Source organism: Parasteatoda tepidariorum, chromosome 1, assembly GCF_043381705.1.
Source record: "Parasteatoda tepidariorum isolate YZ-2023 chromosome 1, CAS_Ptep_4.0, whole genome shotgun sequence".
Taxonomy (NCBI): Eukaryota; Metazoa; Arthropoda; class Arachnida; order Araneae; family Theridiidae; genus Parasteatoda; species Parasteatoda tepidariorum.
In genome coordinates this window covers 38,257,483-38,276,988 of record NC_092204.1, presented here as the reverse complement: position 1 = coordinate 38,276,988, position 19,506 = coordinate 38,257,483, and the positions used below count along the sequence as shown (strand labels likewise).

At 26.7% G+C, this 19,506-nt stretch overlaps 1 protein-coding gene across 3 annotated transcripts in view; it reads right to left on the bottom strand.

The window, feature by feature from the left end:
- The window catches only part of LOC107444438 (Ubiquitin-specific protease 7), a 46,030-nt gene that overhangs the window by 24,426 nt on the left and 2,098 nt on the right, over nucleotides 1-19,506 (bottom strand). For 2 of the 3 annotated variants that reach the window (XM_016058570.3, XM_016058569.3), the window contains exons 2-14: nucleotides 17,042-17,149; nucleotides 15,650-15,752; nucleotides 14,291-14,389; nucleotides 13,292-13,365; nucleotides 12,425-12,489; nucleotides 10,586-10,674; nucleotides 8,487-8,595; nucleotides 8,032-8,162; nucleotides 6,681-6,735; nucleotides 5,635-5,715; nucleotides 3,581-3,671; nucleotides 1,708-1,900; nucleotides 19-175 (exon numbers count right to left, since the gene is read on the bottom strand). In XM_016058570.3, the coding sequence (XP_015914056.1) occupies nucleotides 19-175; nucleotides 1,708-1,900; nucleotides 3,581-3,671; nucleotides 5,635-5,715; nucleotides 6,681-6,735; nucleotides 8,032-8,162; nucleotides 8,487-8,595; nucleotides 10,586-10,674; nucleotides 12,425-12,489; nucleotides 13,292-13,365; nucleotides 14,291-14,389; nucleotides 15,650-15,752; nucleotides 17,042-17,054 (1,260 nt within the window). In that variant the 5' untranslated portion in view covers nucleotides 17,055-17,149. Of the gene's footprint in view, nucleotides 1-18; nucleotides 176-1,707; nucleotides 1,901-3,580; nucleotides 3,672-5,634; nucleotides 5,716-6,680; nucleotides 6,736-8,031; nucleotides 8,163-8,486; nucleotides 8,596-10,585; nucleotides 10,675-12,424; nucleotides 12,490-13,291; nucleotides 13,366-14,290; nucleotides 14,390-15,649; nucleotides 15,753-17,041; nucleotides 17,150-18,081; nucleotides 18,122-19,506 lie in introns of those variants that run through there. The other variant, XM_071178807.1, reaches the window with a different exon arrangement.

Genomic DNA, 19,506 nt, shown 5'->3' with positions numbered 1-19,506 from the left:
GTTGCTATAATAAATTACCTTTCCATCGCCTTTCGGATTTATAAACACTACATAATGTCCGCCATGATTATCGCCACTGTGAACTAACACAGCATGCAAAGTGTAGATAGGCGGTCCAGTGTCTTCATCACTTTTTAAAAATTCTTCTAAATTCAGCTGTTCTGGAAATTCAAACCTGAAATATTGCAAAAAACAAATTTAATTTATGGTCATATAACAATTTTAAGCAAAGAAAAAAAATCACATAATTAAAAAAAAAAAAAGGATTAATAAACAAACAATATCGAATGGTTATGTTGTACGAGGAAAGCTGAACTACTAAAGCCATAAAATTATTGGTGTGGACTACTCACTCAGTTGTGGTAAAAACTTGTGAAAGCTCACTAGCACAAATTTTTCTTACTGATAATTTTTGTCTTATTTTACAGGGATTTTAGTAAATGGGTTACAACACACGTTTCTTGTAATCTTTAAATTTAACATTTTTGAATCTCGACTATCAGTTTAAGTCAAAGAGTAGCAAAAATCTTTTCACATTAAACAATAAAACAGCTAAAGACAACCAGAATGACTTTAAAAAACAAAGCACTAGGCATCAAAGGATTTAAATTGCATATGGAAGAGTAAGGAATTACAGCTAAAGTATCAAACGATAAAATTGTAATACGGATCAGATTAACCTATTTAACTTAGAATCTTCAAAAAATCATACATTAACTTTGTTTGAAATTTTGTACTCTATATTTGTTTATATTATTTTGTTTGTAGAATTTAATTCAGCTAAATGCTAGCAACCAAATAAAAAGCCCATAAAAAAATTTCAAAAGTAGCAGGGAAAGAATACAGTTATTTTCTTTTTCCTCAGGTTCACCACCTAGGTTGATATAACTCACTTTGCTGTCAAAAGTCAGCACCCTCTTAGTGTTCAATCTTAGATGTCACCAATTGCAGATTGATGTGAACGAAATGAACTTCCCACTTTAGCACCAAGAACAAATGCACTATCTTGTTCAGTAAAAGCGATAACTGAACAAGAACTTAGAATCTTGACTTGTTCAGTAAAAGCGATAACTTTTTAAAATTAGAGAGGTCAATGCAAAGGTCAGAATAAGGAATTTATCTGACTGCCAGATAATGACCTCCTTTAAGAAAATTACTTGGTCTCAAACATAAGTTTCTTCTTATGTTTGTATTAAACAAAGCAATTATTATGAATTTCCAAAAGATAAGGTGGAGAAACTGTTTCCCCTCATCTTAAGCAAAAATTAAAGTAAACATTTTTATTCTTACAAGCTTAGATTGTACCAACAAGATTCGCTACAATGTACTGGTCGCATTACAGGTAAAACAATGGGCAAATCAAGCCTACGGTTTAGTTAGGAGTCTTTTATATCATAACGACAAAGTCAAACTAATTGGAAAAGTGTATTTTGACGAAACTCTAAAGATTTGATTAAGTATCAGAAAAAAATAAGGCATAATCCATTGCGTTAATAAGCTAGATTAGTGGTTATCTAAATCTAAAAGATTCAATCTGTGCTACCTATTTTAGTCTCTATTATCAATTACGTGAATTCAGAAACATATAATAATAAATTAATAAAAACTAGACAGATTGTTTCTACTCTGTTTTCAATGATTTATTTTTAATAATCATAAGATATGTTTAATTTATTAAAGAAACAAAATAAAGGATTAAAAACATACCTATCATTAATTTTTATATTTTGATCAGTCATAGGATCATACTGAAACCTCAACAGATGCAGATGTAATACTGGTGGTAAAGAAGAGAAGAAAATTCCCTTTTCAGCTTCCTGCAAGCCATATTCCCCGGCATCATATTTATTTTCCCCATCAAGAGTTTCGGTAGCACAATAGTCTTTAAAAGATTCTATTACTGGAAGAAAAAATAGATAAAGAAACTTAACATAAACAACCAAAAGTATACTATCAATGGGAAGTTACAAAATATTAGATTGAAGGTATAATTTACAGGTAAAAGAGCCAGATGCATTTAGTGCTGAAAGAAAATTGAAGATAAAATAAAGTTCTCAAAATCAGAAAATAAAGCAATGTTAAAAAACTATGAGTAACACATAACAAAGGCAGTTTGCTTTTGATGTGCTTATTGCATGGTTAATATGATACTGAGTTATTATGTCAACTTCATCTACAATGTTCAAAATTATATTTTCTTATTTGCAAATAAATATTTTCTTACAAAATTTTATCAATCATCAATGGAATTAAAACTAACACCAAGTAACAGTAATCTATGCCAAGTATTAAAAAAAAAGTTGCTTGACTGTTCTGACTTCACAGTTCTATGAAACATTTTTGTCCTCTCCCAAAGGATCATGTTTGAGAGTTAATTAAAGAGAGTTAATTAAGAGAATTAAAATTATGTAAATCGCAGTGGCAACATTTTTTCAGGCTTTCTCCGACATACCTCTCTAATATTGCAAGATATTTTAAAAATATACATGTCACTAATTTTACACACTATTTCCTTTTTCACATGTTATAATTCATCCGTAAAAAAAATAGTGAAATCCGTAGCAGTAGTAACTATCAAAAAGAAAAAAAAAGATCGACGACGAAATCTCGCGAATCGAACTCTTCAAACAGGAGTTACTAAAATGTGTATTTTCATTTCGGAATTCAGTTACTGTAATAAATAATACTGCACTAAAAATATCGCTTTTAAAATACCGGATTTTAAAAGCTATGAGGAAATCAATAGTAATAACAGCATACAAAATAGAACTAAAATTTCTACAGAAAAGAAAACCAAATTTTTTACTTCATTATTCTCAAATGAAAAATCACAAGCATTTTTCCCCACTCCGATGAGCAAGTAAGGAAGGCATTGAATATAATTCTGAAGAAAAGATAAAATCATTTGAAAATTTCAGCAGAAAAAAAAGTAAAAATTTTTATTTCCCAAAGGCAAAATCTTTCTGCAAGAACTCTAACGTTCTGCGACAATGTCGCCACGGGGATGTAAATACATGTGAAAGAGGTTGAAAACTGGATACTAAGGGTAGTATAAAATAATCTTCAAATGCTTTTGAATAATTTCAGATTATTATATCAATAATAAGAGGAAGAGTGTGTATGTGCCTTTTATACCCCCAAAATTGTTGTCCAGAATCCTAAGGGTAATTTCGGCCTCAGATCCTAAAAATGGTTTAAAAAATTTTAATGAGTATATTAAAGAGGAAAGTTTGAAAGTTTTTTTTTTTCTTTTATGAGTCAACTGATCATTTAAGCTCTTTTTTTCATTTTTTAACACTTCACATATTTAAGGCAGTTGATATATAAAGTTGGAAATGTTACCCTTTTAAAGAAATGTGTTAATATGAATTAAATTTGAATGTAAATAAAATGATCCCTATAATGTGAAGTCAACTTAAAAAGGAAGTGTTCTTTTCCTTGATAAAAATCCTTCTTTGGAAAATAAGATATCAAGACCCTTTAGAAGCTGAAGAATACTTTGCACCTTTATCTGCTAAATTGGGTTAATTTAAAAACTAAATTAAAAAAATTTCACAGAAAAATAAATATTGCAACATACTTGTTTTCTTTCCTTTAACATTCAGCTGGATGTCGTAGAAAGGCTCTTTACGACTAGATGTATAATTTACATGCTTACATCGAAGAAAAGACTAAAAATAAGAAAAATAAACTGTCACGAAATTCACAATTTAATAAGCAGAATTTTAATTTACTATATTGAAGTTGATAAAACTAAATAGCAAGTAAAGTTCAAAAACAACATTACAGTTCTATTTAGAATTGGAAATAAATTTGGCTAAGTATGTAGTTTTTTATTCATCTTCACAGTAACAAATCAAAAAGTAACAAATGTAACTATGTTTTTTATGGAAAAATACTCTGAATTTTGACTATAACACTAACAAATATCATAAATCAAACAACAAAAGTTAAAGCCTTTATCTATGTTATTTCGGCTGCGTGAATTAAATTTGGAAGGCACCGTTTGGTGTCTATTTTCTCTATTTACTGTACAGAAAATTATTAAATACAAAAAAAGTATTGTTAACTTTATTCCTATAATGCGAAGTATAGACTCATCTTTGAATTCAATATTTTTAAAACATTGATACAAAAATACTAAACAAAAAAATTGCATAGATGTCTATATTTCACTTAAAATACTAAAATATAATTGATTTACAAGAAATTTCTTTAAAAGAAATATTTTATAATGGCAGTTTTACTTAATAGTAAGTCTTAACAAAGTAGTCCTTGCTGATTATATATATAAAAGGTACAGTGCATGCAGTACATTAAAAAAAAGTTTAAAAAGATATACNATCAAAAGAGCATAAAACGAAAGTGATTTTAATAAACGGCGGGCACTGTAGTCCTTGCTGATTATATATATAAAAGGTACAGTGCATGCAGTACATTAAAAAAAAGTTTAAAAAGATATACAATCTCAAAGAACTGCTTATTTTATTATGATAATAAAATAAAAAATAGCAGCTGAATCTTTTGAAAAAATTTTGAAACTTTAAAAATTTAAACTTACCTGCGTAGCACTACATTTTACACAAGCCATATTTTCTTGCCTTATGGGAAATTTAAACAGGTATTTAAATTTGAGTTTTTTACCCACCAGTACGCTCATATGAACAATGAAAGGGATTGCAGAAATTTTAAGAATGATTTGTATTAACTAGGCTTCTATTCTATGCACTAACATTCAAAATTTTTTAAATAGCTTTACAAAAAGGAAATCTTTATTTTTATATTTAATACAAATAATTAATAATACACTACAGATAGATAAAGTAGTGGAATGCATAATAACATAAAAAAAGTGTTTTCTATACACCTTTACAATTTCTAAAGGAAAGAAATCTCTCATTGCTAAACAAAAAGTAGCGGAATGTTGATCACCTAAAACAGCAACATTAAAAATAAGCTTAAAAAAAAGTCTAACTTGTTTATATTGAAGATGAATGGAAATTTGTTTGTTGCAACCAAGCGTTAAAAAAAAAAATTTGTGGAAAAAAACAACAACCTAGAAGTTAATACATACTTAAGAACTAAATTATAAATATAGCACTTACTTAATATCTTTTTTATTTCAGTTACAGAATAAAAGTCACAAAAGCTTTGAACAAGACATATATATTTTAAAATAGCTTTGAACTGTCTCATTGTTTCTGTTGATCTTTGGATAAGACTTATAGCCCGATAAACATAATCGGCATAAAAAATATCATTCCGAAAAACATCAAAAAAGAATTTGTAGAACAGAAAAACATCAGACACAAATTTTCCAAGAAAGGGTTATCTGAGTTTGAGATTTGTAAATAAGTAGAAACTTTACAAATCATTACAATATTACTCACTACAACCTGGGTTTGCCTCTTAAAAGTAAGCTATGATCCAACAGACTTAACTTTGTACCCACCAAGTATTTCAGATTTCTTCGTAAAATCCAGACTCATAATAAATTAGGGCTCATTATAAGAGTTCCATTGTAAGAATATAGACAGTTTTAATCACAAGTTACGTGATTTCATTGATATCTTTAAGGATAAATATTAAACAAGATGTAACACTTAAATACATAAATAAAAAAGAAGAACTTACAGTCATTTTCCCTTCAAAAAGCCTTGGTATTGTGCCTTCAACACAAGTTTCTTTCATTTTACTCTCCATGTTATCTAAAAGCTAAAATTGACATATAAATATTTTTATACAATTTCTTGAACATAGATTCTTACAGCAATAACTTTGATTCAGAATTAATTTTAACAAATTACCCAAAAGTGAATTCAGGAAGAATAAAATTTAAGACTGGCAATGTTAGATTCTCTTTATTTTTATTTTCCAGCAAAAAATTTTTGTGTTTAATAAAATCATTTTAATTTATTTTTTCTTTAATTTATTTTATGTCTAATTTTAATTAAAAAAATAAAGATAAAAAATAGAATTAAAAGTTTTTCATTTATAATAGTTTAATTTTTTTAAAGGGAAATTAAATTAATATTCTAAAACTTCTATCGGTCTTTACTGTATAATTAGTATAGAACAAAAATTTTGAAAACAAAATAAAACGATTAATGAGAATAGTTTTACTTGCTTCTTAATTAAATTTTATCATTATTTGAAGTATTCAGATACCAAATATTGAACAATATTTTCACCAGAGTTCAGTAGAAATATGCATTTTCTCCACTCACACAACCATCATCCAAAGGATGCCTGGTCTGCACTTTTTTTTAGATTTCTCAACATCATTTAAAATAGCAAAAGGATTAAGGATTTTGTTCTTTCAAGAGCTCTCATTCATCAAACACCAATAAAATATTTTTCAAAATTAATGTACACACACCAACGACAGAGAACACCAATGATAGCTAAAGAAAATTATTAATTTGGTAACGTGATTGCCCCAGACATTCTAGATGTCATATTTAACCAACAGGTAACAAATGGCATGAAAAAAATTACTCAATTAGTTTAAACTTATTACTTGAAATTAGATTTATTATAGTCTATGCTGTTGAAAGGTGTAAATGCAATGTAATTATATTAAAAATAAATTATAATGCATTTAATGAATAGAATTGCTTCCTCTAAATATACAATTCAAGAAAATAAATTAAAATGTAAAAAATATGTAACTTATTTACCACTCTGCATAGTTCCTGAACATCATGCTGCATGAAGGAGTCTAAAGTTTCCCAACTAAATAATTAGAGAAATTCAAAATTAATGAATTTTTTAACAGTACATTTTGAGATATTACTTTTTAAACATACTTAGATAACAAAATTTCACTAAGGAACGAAATCATTAGATCAAGATATTTTTATAGTCTTTTAAATATACTTTTATTTAACTTAATAACAATAAAATTCATACTAAATTACATAAAATTTTAGATTTCGACATCATTGATTTCAAAAATTATATTTTGTGAAGGAGGTAGTGTTATAATTAAAAAAATTTTTATTTATTGAAAAATAAAAAAAGATATTTAATTGTTATGCATCTGATATTTTTATAACTGCCCTTGAACAGCCAGCCTAATTTTGAGTTTATGGCTACCAATGTTCAATGCCATAGCCTCGTAATTTTAAACCAAATCCAGAAGATAAAGCAACTCCAGGATCAAGCATAGGGCAAAATTTTGACTTCAAGGAGAACTTTTTGATGGAAATAACCTGTATTTGCGTTACATGGAGAGGAAAACCCCAAAAACTACCCAATGTTAGCCTGGCAGCAAAGGGACTAATTCACAATCAGTCTACCACTAAGGATATTTTACGTCAGCATTATGGTCGGTGTGAGCCGGGTGTGGAATTCTTACCAACCAGCTATCGCTGAGATTCAAACAGCACATTTTAATTGGTGCTACTTTCATCACATTCCGAAAGCGGATTCAGATACTACAGCCCTATTAAATTTGAGGTTCGCTTTCATTATGATCATTCATGAACACAAAATATGCAAATGTCTTAGAGGAAATAGGTTCCTTTCCAGATGAAATGCCAACCTTGCCACAATCTAAAAACCACATTGCCAGTCATTAACAAGAATGTGGGTGAACATCTTTTTTCCTCCCAAAAAATGGGAGCAGGCATATAGTCCATCAGTTCCAAAATATCAAATGATCTAATTAAAGTTCTACAATTCTGATATACTAGTTGGAATATTTTATACCAGCGGGAATATATTTTTAATTGTCATTTATTACCACTTTCCTTATTAAAAAAAAACAACAAAAAAAACATGGAATAATAAATTATTTAAAGTTCTACAATTCTGATATACTAGTTAGAATATTTAATACCAGCAGGAATATATTTTCATAACAAAACTCGATCAAAATTGTCGTTACCTATTACAATTTTTTTTATTTAAAAAAAAAAAAAAACAGGGAATAATAAATTTATAAGTTAAAATAATAAAATTCAGGATGTTTTTAGGGAATAAACATTTATCAGCATTTTTTAAAACAAATGCAGAAAAATTGCATACCCAAATGATTTTGTTAACTTTTTAGTTCCGACAGGCCTATCAGAAAATTGAAGTTCATAAAAAACTCTCTGTAAAGCTAAAGCAACACTTTTTGAAGAATCGTCACTTTCAGTAGGAATTTGATAAACTGCCTAGATAAGAAAGAATAAAAGTATACACACATATACACATAATATAGACATATTTTAATACAATGAATTTTATTTTAACAATTTATGATTAAAAAAATCTTTTACAGTCAAGCAATAGATTTTCAGATTTTTAAATTAACACTTAAAAATCGCTATTAAATTTCAACAACTGGATTTCAATAACGTTGGAGCATTTCTACCTTTTATAACCATGCATAACACAAATTAAAAAAATAATTTTTAAATTTAGTTGACAAAACAAGCGAAATTTACAATTGCTGGAAACATACAAATAACTTTTAACTCTAAAATTATAAAACTTACCTTTCGAAGTTTATTAGTAAAAAATAATGTTTGGAGCAATGAGTTCATATAACATGTAGCACCTTGATTTTTCAAACCAACATAGCCAGTGTGTTTCTTTGAGTCCCAACTGTAAAAAAAATAAACTGTTAATTATTTCACAATATTTTTAGAATATTATTTGCGATTTGAATTGGTCATTTTCTTTTAAATAAATAAATAATTACTAGCGTGCAGGCATTATTAGTTAGTATTATTTTGCTAGGATTATATTAATTAGGATTTAGTCAAAGTTAAGGATTATTTCAACAAAAAACTACTCTTAACTTATTTAAGGTATCCAGCTACCTTAAAAACGAGGATTTTCACAAAAAATCACTTTTTTATTTTATTGCTTTATAATAATGCCCAATTTTTCTAGTTTTCAAAACTGTTTTGTTTTTGAATGCACGTCAAGCAGAACTTTAGTTATAGCTATTTTAGTAACAGATGACAGCTGTCCAACTTACCGGAAATTACAAAAATGAAGCCGGTAGTAGGTAATAGTTTCGGTTCCATTTCTATTTGTGTGTTTATTTTTCTTAGACATTTAATTTTTAAAAGCTCTTAAACTCTCGGCTAATAATCTGAATTATATTTTAATTAGATTTTACGTTTCGTGGTTACTGTTTGTGGGTAACATGAAAAGTTAGGATATTTTCTGATAGTTTGTTTACATTTGAAGCGTACTTTCTATATCTTGATTTTGATTTGTTTTGAAGAAATTTATTGATTTCTTTCAAACATATATTAGTTATTTATTTTGATAAATTTATTGAGATGGGTAAAGAACGTACTTCTCGATCTAAGAAACGTAAATATTACCGTAATCAACATGCCAACAAAAGCGATGATTTGAGTAAAGTTGATTATACCATTTCTTCAAAATTGGGTAAAGCAGATGAATCTATTACTTCAAGCTCTTCAAAATTATCGATTTCTATGGATGTCAATAAAGAACTGATCTTTTTGGAAAAAAACAATCTGTGTGGCAATCGAATAATTGATATTGAGATCCTGATGATGATATTAGCTTCATTATGATGCCCGGTTTGCTATGATAACAAATTGCATTTAGTAGAAAATTCTAGATTTGGGCTATTATAAATATTTAAAAAAATATTTTTTACTTCTAATTATTAATAAAAACTATATTTAGACATATATATTAAAGTTTGAAAATGCAGTAAGATGGTTGTTTAATAAAAAATTGTTCCTGTGTTAAATGCTTTATAAGTAGTAGACTTTTGATGTTATTCACTAAATACTTTAAAATATCGCTAAATACGTTAAATAAAACTAAGAAAATGTGCCCCCTATAAGATATAATAACTTCCTACTGACAAACATTCATAGATTTTAGAAAAAATGTAATTATAAACTTTAATTGTGTTTTTCTCAAAATGAAAATTTTTCTGTTTTTTTGTCTACGGAAAACAAGATAACTCAACTAATTATTATAAATTTGTCTTCAAACTTTCAGAGATTGTTTCTTGTATTGGTGGTTATATGACAGACCTCCAGAATTCAGATAACTGAATTATTTTTCGTTTTATGAGATATTTTGCAGTAGATAATATGAAGAAAATGTGAAAAAAAATGGAAAAATATGCTTAACACTCCATAAATTTTTTTAATTTCATGATATCATTTAAGTTGAGGTTCATAACACTTCAGAGGGTTATACGAAACGACTCAAAAAGTTTGATAGCTGTATGTACAATAGTTTTTTGTGTAGAGTGTTTTCCGTTAATGAGTTATTTTCATTAAAATTATCTAAAAATACTCTTTAAACAAAAAATTTCCTGTATATTTCAATTTTCTCTATTAAATATGTTTATTTAAATTAATATACAATATAAATTGCAATAATGTTGTGGAAAATATTTATTTTTTAAAAATTTTGTCCCGAAGGTAGTCGGATACCTTAAATTTTATTTAATTTGACAGTACAACAAATAAAAAAACACTTAACTGAAAACAATGCAAAATTTTGGACAATTTAATTTCTTCTCTCTCTCTAGCAATTATTAGAAAGAAAAAAAAACTTTTTCAAAAGAAAACAGGATAAAAATAATTACCTAACACCATGAGGAGCATCAGCAGTAACAGTTACTTCAAAGATAACACTATCATCTTTAATAAAACCTTTTTCGGGATCACATACTTCCTAAAAATACACAAAGTTTTAATTGTTAATATATTGAATAAAATAACTGAAAAATTTATCTGATTATTTATTTAACAATTTCTATTACTAAGGACAAATATAGATCAGGATTCCAACTCAATTTCAGAAAAAAATTCCCTGACTTTTCCAGGTATATTTCAATGAAAATTAATACCATATTTTATGTATGCTATGAAATTTTTCATCGGAACATTTTGATTCTTTTATTTGTAACGCCAAGTATTAGATTTTCTATGTAAAACAAATATTATATGAGGAAGGAAGCATTTCAGTTTGTCTTTTTACAATAAATAATTGTAATAGATGTTAGAATTATTTAACTCGAATTTCAACAACTTAGTACTGCTACTGACAATTCAAGACTGATTTTTTGCCAGGTATACTGAAGGAATTTTCCAGGTTTTTGTAAAAAAATTGCAACTTTCCCTGACCATTCCAGGTTTTCCCTGTTCTCCCTAACCCGTGGGAACCCTGCAGATGTTTAGCAAAATGTCTAGAAAACGTTTAAACACTACAAAATATAAAACACTCAAAAGATCTTTTTTACATAAACCTAACTACATAATTCTGATGATTCTTTATTATTTACATATAAAAATACTAATTCTATTTGTTTGTATTTTTCGATAGTTTATCCTTTGAAGAAACAAAATATTTATACAAAATATTTTTAACATAATATGTTAAGCTTGGTGCACAACGAGTTGTGAAATGTAAGAATAAGTGAACTTGTGTGCTCAATTGATTTATGGATTTTCTCTCTCTTATCAAAATATTTTAGTAAAAGAATAATTTTAGCTATTATATTGGAATTATTTGTAAAAATTATGTAAGAAAAAGAACTAATACTTTCAGTATAAATAGTTTAAATAGCAACCTATTTAGCTGTAATAATTTTTAATAAAGGTTACAAAGGGTTATTGGTAGTTTATGTAACAATTAGAAATAAATGTAGGCCCTACAGTGAAAGAAAGTGCTTAAAATGAAAATGACCGCAGCATTTCAACCAAACCATATGAGGTGTTCCATGAGAGTAGATTGACAAAAAAATGGGTTGGACTGGCAATGATGTAGAAGAAGCATCTTATGAACTTGGTATTGATGCAGTACAGTTAGTTACAAACTTTTATATATTTATAAGAATAATCGATTACAAAACTTTTACAATTTAATTGAAATTATGTTTCTTTAACTTGCTGTATCACTAACTAGCAAAATTTTCAACTGAATTACTTCAAATTTTGGTGCAACGTTTACAGTAAATATAGTTTTTGTTGCAGTTAGGGATTTTTAATTAGGGTTTATGTTTTAGAGTAATTCATGAAAATGTAACGACATTTTGCGAATTTTTTTTTTTTAAAGGAAGATTACATTCATCAAATTTGGATGACTTTTTTTTTTTTTAAACTTTTGAGTACAGCAAGTTATGGGTAATTTAAAAAACAAGATATAATCATTGTACTGTGTAAGCACTGAGTTTTTTTGATTTTTATATGAAGATTAAAATATGTATAGTAATTAAAAACTGTATTAAGCTAAACTTATCACAATTGTTGCACAATTCTTTCAATAAAAAATTCTTTTTTACAGACTTTTACCCTGTTGTTCCCCCTTAAAGAAACAAAATAAAAATGATTAAGTATAGAATAATCAAAAATCCAAATACAAAGAAATATTTTGATTATAACTATAAAACTGTCTAAAATACAGAAAGAGAAGTTTCACTTACCGCCCATGACATAAAATGACTAAAACCCCAATCATTTTCTTTACTATAGAAGAGGTGCTGAATTTCTGAAAAAAAGAGAAAAGTTAACATGATTAGAAGATAATAAAAGCAGTAGGACTGACAGGATTTAAATCACTTGATTTTTTATAAGACACCACTAATTCAAAAATTTAGATATAATATTGGAAGGGTGGCCAATTTTATAAGCCAATTTTATAAAATCTCCCCGATTTTAGTAACCAGATGACATAATTTTTATTCATTTTTAAATAATATTGTGTTTTTATAAATAAAATATAACACAAAACATTTATATTTGCTAACAGAATTGGAAATTTTTTTTTTTTTACAAAATTGATTTTTTTTTTGGAGAAAATAAATAGTATCAAACTTTCAGATACCTGAAATTCAAATTAACTCAGTTTCCCCAATCAAGTGTGTTTAAAACCTAATTAATATATAATATTTAAATGATTCAGTTATTTTGTATATTTGATTGTTTCATAACGTTCTGATCCAAATAAACTAATTTTTCATTCGATATCTAACTGATTTACTCTTTAACTGATATCTAACAAAGCAATTCCTTGGCATTCTATTCAAAGGGAATATAGAGCTTGAATAAAAACAACTATGATTTTATTTATTCATTAATTATTTTAATATTGGAATAATAATGTTTAGAACTATATTAATGTTATTTGTGTTAGAGTAATATTTATAAATTTAAACACAGCTTCGACTGGCAAATAAAAAATATTTGAAATCATAATTTTTGTTATTATGTCATTAAATTAACTTTTTGATTCAAATCAGATAAAAAAAAGTTAAAAAAAGCCAATAAAATGCTTATGCACATGAACTTACTTCTTGAAAAACTTTCAACACCTTCTTTCTGTGTAATGAGTCTCAACTCAGCAACAGCATTACAAGACCATGTTCTGTTATACAAATTAAAAAAATTTTGAACAAAGTTTTAATAAAAGAATAAAGTAAAATACAACATAAAATTAAAGACATGATGGTTGTAAGATGTTCTGAAAAAAATATGTGTTTTGCATTAGCTAAGTAAATTTTTTTTTTCAATTTTGAAATCTTGTATAGCTATGATTTCATTTATTCAGTATTTATTTTAATATTTGAATGAATATTGTTCATGAATTACACAAGTAAAGAATAAAACTTTATTTGTAATGGATAATTATAATTTTTTCATGTTAATTAACTTAGCAATAACACATTTTATTGGTTACATATACCAATCAAACACTTATGTTCACAATTATATGGTGGCAGGTTTACATTGTCCATACAGTACACTCACTTTTATCAATAGGTGGGAAATACCTAGTTCCAAATAAGCAAACAGTCAGTTTAATCAAATATAGGCGAATTGTGATGATAATTTTAAAATAAATTAGAAATTTTACAAAGGACAACATTTAAATGAATACAAAAAGAATTGAACTTTAAATTACTAAGTACAAATATGTGTTAAGACTTTAAAATAAAAAAAAATCAACTGTTTCAGAAAGAATTTAGTTTCAAAACAATCAGAAAATATGTACTCAGTAAACTCTAAAACACCATAATTCATTTAAGTAGAGATAAAATGAATGTTAAGTAGAAGCTAAATATGTAGATGTTGCTCTCCTCCTGAATATCAAATCCACTTTTGATCTCAACTGAATTGTTATATGCTTATAATCGCATATGCTATACGTTTATAATAATATCTTTCAATGTCAGACATTATTTACTTATGAGTCATATTTTATGGGACCAGACCAATCTTACTCGTTGTTCAAAAAAAAAAAACTAGGAAAAAATGTCTCGTAAAAAAATTTAAAAAGAAGATTCACTTACGTGGATTCTGATTCCCCATTACACTGCAAAAAGAATCCTAAACTTCTGGTTGGAGATCTGTCCTGCTGATGAGTCGTACGTGGCATAACCATGATTTTCCTATTTCAATAACAAAGGTATAAAAGTTAAAATTAGAAGAAAAAAAATCAATGATAAACGATGCCAATATATTTTTAGTATCATAGGCATAAATGTATAGGCATATATAGGCATAAATGTTAAAAGAGATTAGGTCTGTTTAAAAACCATTCACCACAGATCAAAGACTCTAAAGTTCCCTTCACAAAAACTTAAATATGGATGTTTCACATAATTCTAGATTCAAAAAATGATCGCTGTAGTAGAATTTAATTTCTTTAAATCATGATTAATATTCCATTTTGTTTACATTCTTAGAACTCGAAAGATTATTTTCATACACATCAGAAAGTTTATGCGCAAATAAAAGCAAAAAAGAAAGAGATTCATAAAATAGCATGACATTTTTGATGTTATTAAAAAAAAAGTGTTGAACATAAGAAAACTTACTTATCACCAAACGGTAAATTTTTTCCATTATTTGATGATTAATTTCAGTTATTGATTTAATATGCACCTGCACCTAATGTTTGGCAATTTCTTTTCTCGCCAACAGCTTGTGGTGCATTTTAATTGATGCTGCTTTTGTCGCATGCTAAAAACAAAATCAGATACTGCACCCTATTAAATTTTAAATTCTTTAACATTATAGTCATTTTTTTTAATGATACAAAACATGTATTTTATAAATGAAAAAAAAAGCATTGTTATCTCCCTCCCAGGCAACAGTTTTGTTACCGGTGTGTTGCTAATTTATAAAAAATATAACAATACATGCATACAAAATATGCAGATTCGATTCTTTGTAAACATGCGTTTCGAGATTACTTCATTATTTTTCTCATATAAACACAATTTTTCTTAAAACACACTAATCTAATCATTTGCCATCCTGCCAAATGTGATAAAATCGTTAATTCGGCAAAACAAATTGTGCTTTAACAAAAGTATTGCTGAGACATTTCATTCTGGTGGATAGATAAAGAGCCAATTTGATCTTGGAAAAAGGGTTTTTAAATCTTTCTAAACAATATATTTAAATATTAACATGTCTTAGAAACATGGGACTGATCAATTTCCCAAGCTACCAAAGACACATTACATTTTCTGAGGTAATTATATCAATATTATTACTTTCATTATGGGAAAGGTTTTAATTGATTGCGCATTAGATAAGTTCTGTTCATGGATTAGAATTAATTTAATTCTTTAAACATTACATAATATATATATATATATATATATGCACATAATCTTTGATTTTTGAACATATTTACTTACCATGGTAAATTTCTGACATAAGTTGGAGGACTCAAGGCAGTCTCCCTTAATTTGCTGAAGTTATTTACAACAAATCTTAAGGTGGCTTCAGAGCGAGCTTCATCTGAAAAAATAACAACTAAATTAACTCTTAACTGTCTTAATATTCAATGTTAATTGAGAAATATTTATAAGTAGAACAAAAGTTAAATATTTTAAAAGAAGTTTAACATGGTTAAAGAAGAACTACAGTGCTCATAAATGTTAAATTCAGAAACATTTCATTGCTTTAAAAGAATTTCATTGCTTCAAATCCCAAAATGTAAATAAAACACATTGGTTAAAATTGGTCTTTGGTTTTCTTCCTTATATTTCTTCAATTCTATTTTGTTTTCTTCTTTGATAATTTCTCATCAGCTTATTTGTAGTTGTAAAGAAAGAATTTATAAATTCAGTTACTTCTAAGAGCAGAAGTTCAAGTTTATAGTCAATCCTTTATAATAGGTAAAATTTTGGAAATCCACCTACTTTTACAAAAAAAAAAAAAAAAGTCTTAAAAATCAAATTAAGATATTAATCTAACATTACAGGAAGAAAAAAATGGCCCAATAAAAGTTCAAGAGGCATTTTTTGTTTTCATGTTAAATTTAAAATCTGGTTTTGATTGAAATGATTTTAAGTTACACTCACTAGAGATTAGTTCGGACTGGCTTTTGCGGTTCTGAGCGTAAGATATATATATAGCAGGGTTGGCAAGGTTTAGGACAGAATGGATTAATCCACGGTTTAAACCGTCCTGTCCAAAAACCCCTTTGTCCAAAACTGTCTNAAATCTGGTTTTGATTGAAATGATTTTAAGTTACACTCACTAGAGATTAGTTCGGACTGGCTTTTGCGGTTCTGAGCGTAAGATATATATAGGTTTACTTAAGAGTCCAAAATATACACTGGATAAAGAACAAATTTTGAAGTTTTTCAGTGTCAGTCTCATATGTCCATACAAACAAAAGGACTAAACAGATCTTTAGCTGTAATTTCTTAAACCTTATAAACTTTGCATTTTTATGTTTAATAACTGAACCAAATATTTTTTTAAGTAATAAATAATTTAATGAAAATTTTATCAAGGGTACCAACCCGCTTGAGAAGAAACCTTTTCTCAGTAAACAAGCTCGAATCGAGCTTGCGCTGACTCCATTGCATCGCTAACAATCGTAGATTAAAATAACGCCTCATATAAAAACAAATAATAATACTTCTTTTCATTTGATTTAAGCTTTTTCTTTTTCATTCAAATAGTATACATTGTAACTTCTAAAAATATAAATTCTTTAAATTCATTTAGCTTTAGATAAAACTATAAAATGAAATGCTCAAACTACAAATGTTGTAACTTATTTTCATAAATAATACCTTCTTCTTCCATTGCTTCTTCTTGATTTCCTACACTGTTCTCAGTAATATCACCATTTATATATCTTTCTTCACCACTTCCATCAACTTGAACAGTGCCAGTCTCATCTAAGAAGTAATAATAAATGTCTATAAATTAACAGTATACTAATTTGAATTGCAGATCTCCTAGTAGGTGGAATTATTATTTTTAATTAAAATATATATTAAATTTCAACTAATATAAAAATCGATTTTCTTTAATAAAAAGCATAATAAAAATACAATATAACCTTCACTTTAAAATTAACTCATTTAAGTACAGTCAAACTTACTACATTGTACTAAATTACACAATTTATTAAAAAATTTATAAAACCATTAGACTGACAACTTTGAATTAAAATCTAGATAAGTTTAAAAAAAGACCAAGCTCATGCCTATCATATGCGAGAATAATTACTTTTCTCGGTGGAGAAAAGCAAACATATTTAATAAACGACAAATTAATACTTTTAATCTACAAAAGCTAAAAAGGCTTTTCTAAAAATTGGTGTATTCCAATCAAATTTAAGAGACAAACATCTATCTACTAAATTAATTGGAACATTAATGAAACTTTTCTATTCTAAGATCAGAATAAGTGAAATAATGCTTCTTTTTAAGTTTATATTTTTTAACAACATTCGTTTATAATTATAATGTAATAAATAGTTAAAAATATTAATATAGAAATATTAAATCCTGATTATAAGAATTGTTCAAATTATATTATTGGCTATTTAATTTAACAATAAGTAAAATAATTGCAAATAAATAGCTCAGAAATATGAAGCTCTAATGTAAGGGTTTTTAAAATAGCAGGGTCAACGCTAAGCAAAGGTCACCTTGCCAAATGCGATAAAATCGTAAATTTGGTGAATAAAATTAAGTTTTGGCGAACGATTTTTTTTTGTCCGATGGAAAGAAAAAAATATATTTAACTCAAACCTCAAAATTACTTCAAAAGGAATTTTTCTAAACAAAACAGTATTAGCTAGAGATTAAACAGCTAAGATTGCAGTAATTTTCAGTAGATTCACTGCATAACCAACTGGAATTGGGTCTAAATAAGAAAAAATAACAAAACTTAGTACTAGTTCTTATAAAATTTCTAAACTTGCATGTAATGAGACTTATAGTAGAGAATAAATTAATCATATAGTAAATAATTTTGTTTACTTACAATGTCTCCAGAAGAAAAATTAATAAGAGCTTCATTTTTTATTACTTAAAGACAAACCAGATGCTTAGAGTGAATTTTAAAAATTTCTTAAGAGTGGTTTGTAAAATTTTAAAAATTACCAACAATTTTAATAAAAATTATACTTATAAATAATCAATATTTATTTCTATTTAATATTTCAGATATCTACAGCAAAAAATAATTTCTTTCATCGATAAAAAAATTGTCAATCTTAAGGTCATAATTTATTTAAAAAGTTTAGATGCTAAAAATCTGTCACACTATAACAATGACCAATAATTGATCAATCTAATCTTTAGAATGACATTCTCAGCCAAATAGAGCAGTGGTATTTAAAGTGGTAGTATATGAGCAACATAGTTTTTTTAAAAAAATTGTTAAACAGATAGAATGAATTATATATTGACTTAATTAAAATTGAAGATTTTAACAATAAAACAGAAACAATAAAAATAGCAAAGGTCAGAGAGAATAAGAAATTTTAAAAAGGGATCGAAATGTTTAGTTTACTGAAAATTTTAGATACAAAAAATAATTAGCATTAGATTTCTCACAAACAAAAACTTTTAATTGTATATACAGTTAGATTTAATAAACAAAATTCTATGAACAATGATTTTTATTTTTTTCCCTTGAAATACTAATACATGATTATTAAAAAAAAATGCACTAATTGATGGGAAAAGACTTCTGACGTAAATTATGTATCATTAGAGGTAGCTTAACTAACCACATCCAAAAATGTTTAAGTAAAGAAAAAAACTCATTATCCTTATGAAGAGAGCCTATTTGCAACAAAATTCACACCAAATTAATGATAAGCTCCCAGTGCAAACGTATATCAACATGGCCAACTCTTGAAACGGCATTGCACACCTTTTTTGTTTTTGCTAGCTTTCTTAAATTGTTTGAAATGAGGAAAATAAAACTTACTGAATAAAAGCTATTGTTTTAATAATAAAATTAATAAAAATGATACCAAAAAATCATAACAAATAGAAGTCTTTCTGTTTGCATATAAAGAAACTGATGAAATAAAGAAATTTTGCAAACTTTTTTCTATAAAAGCAAAAAAAATTTTATTTTGCACTTGATTTGACAAGGGTATGTCAGCATATAATGAGCTATTTTTTGTGGTCTAATCAAACCCAATGGCCTTGCAAGGTCATATAGTTGTTTCTTTTTCAAAAGCGAATATAATTCTTTCTTGTCCACGTCTTTCACTTAACTTAGATTTATT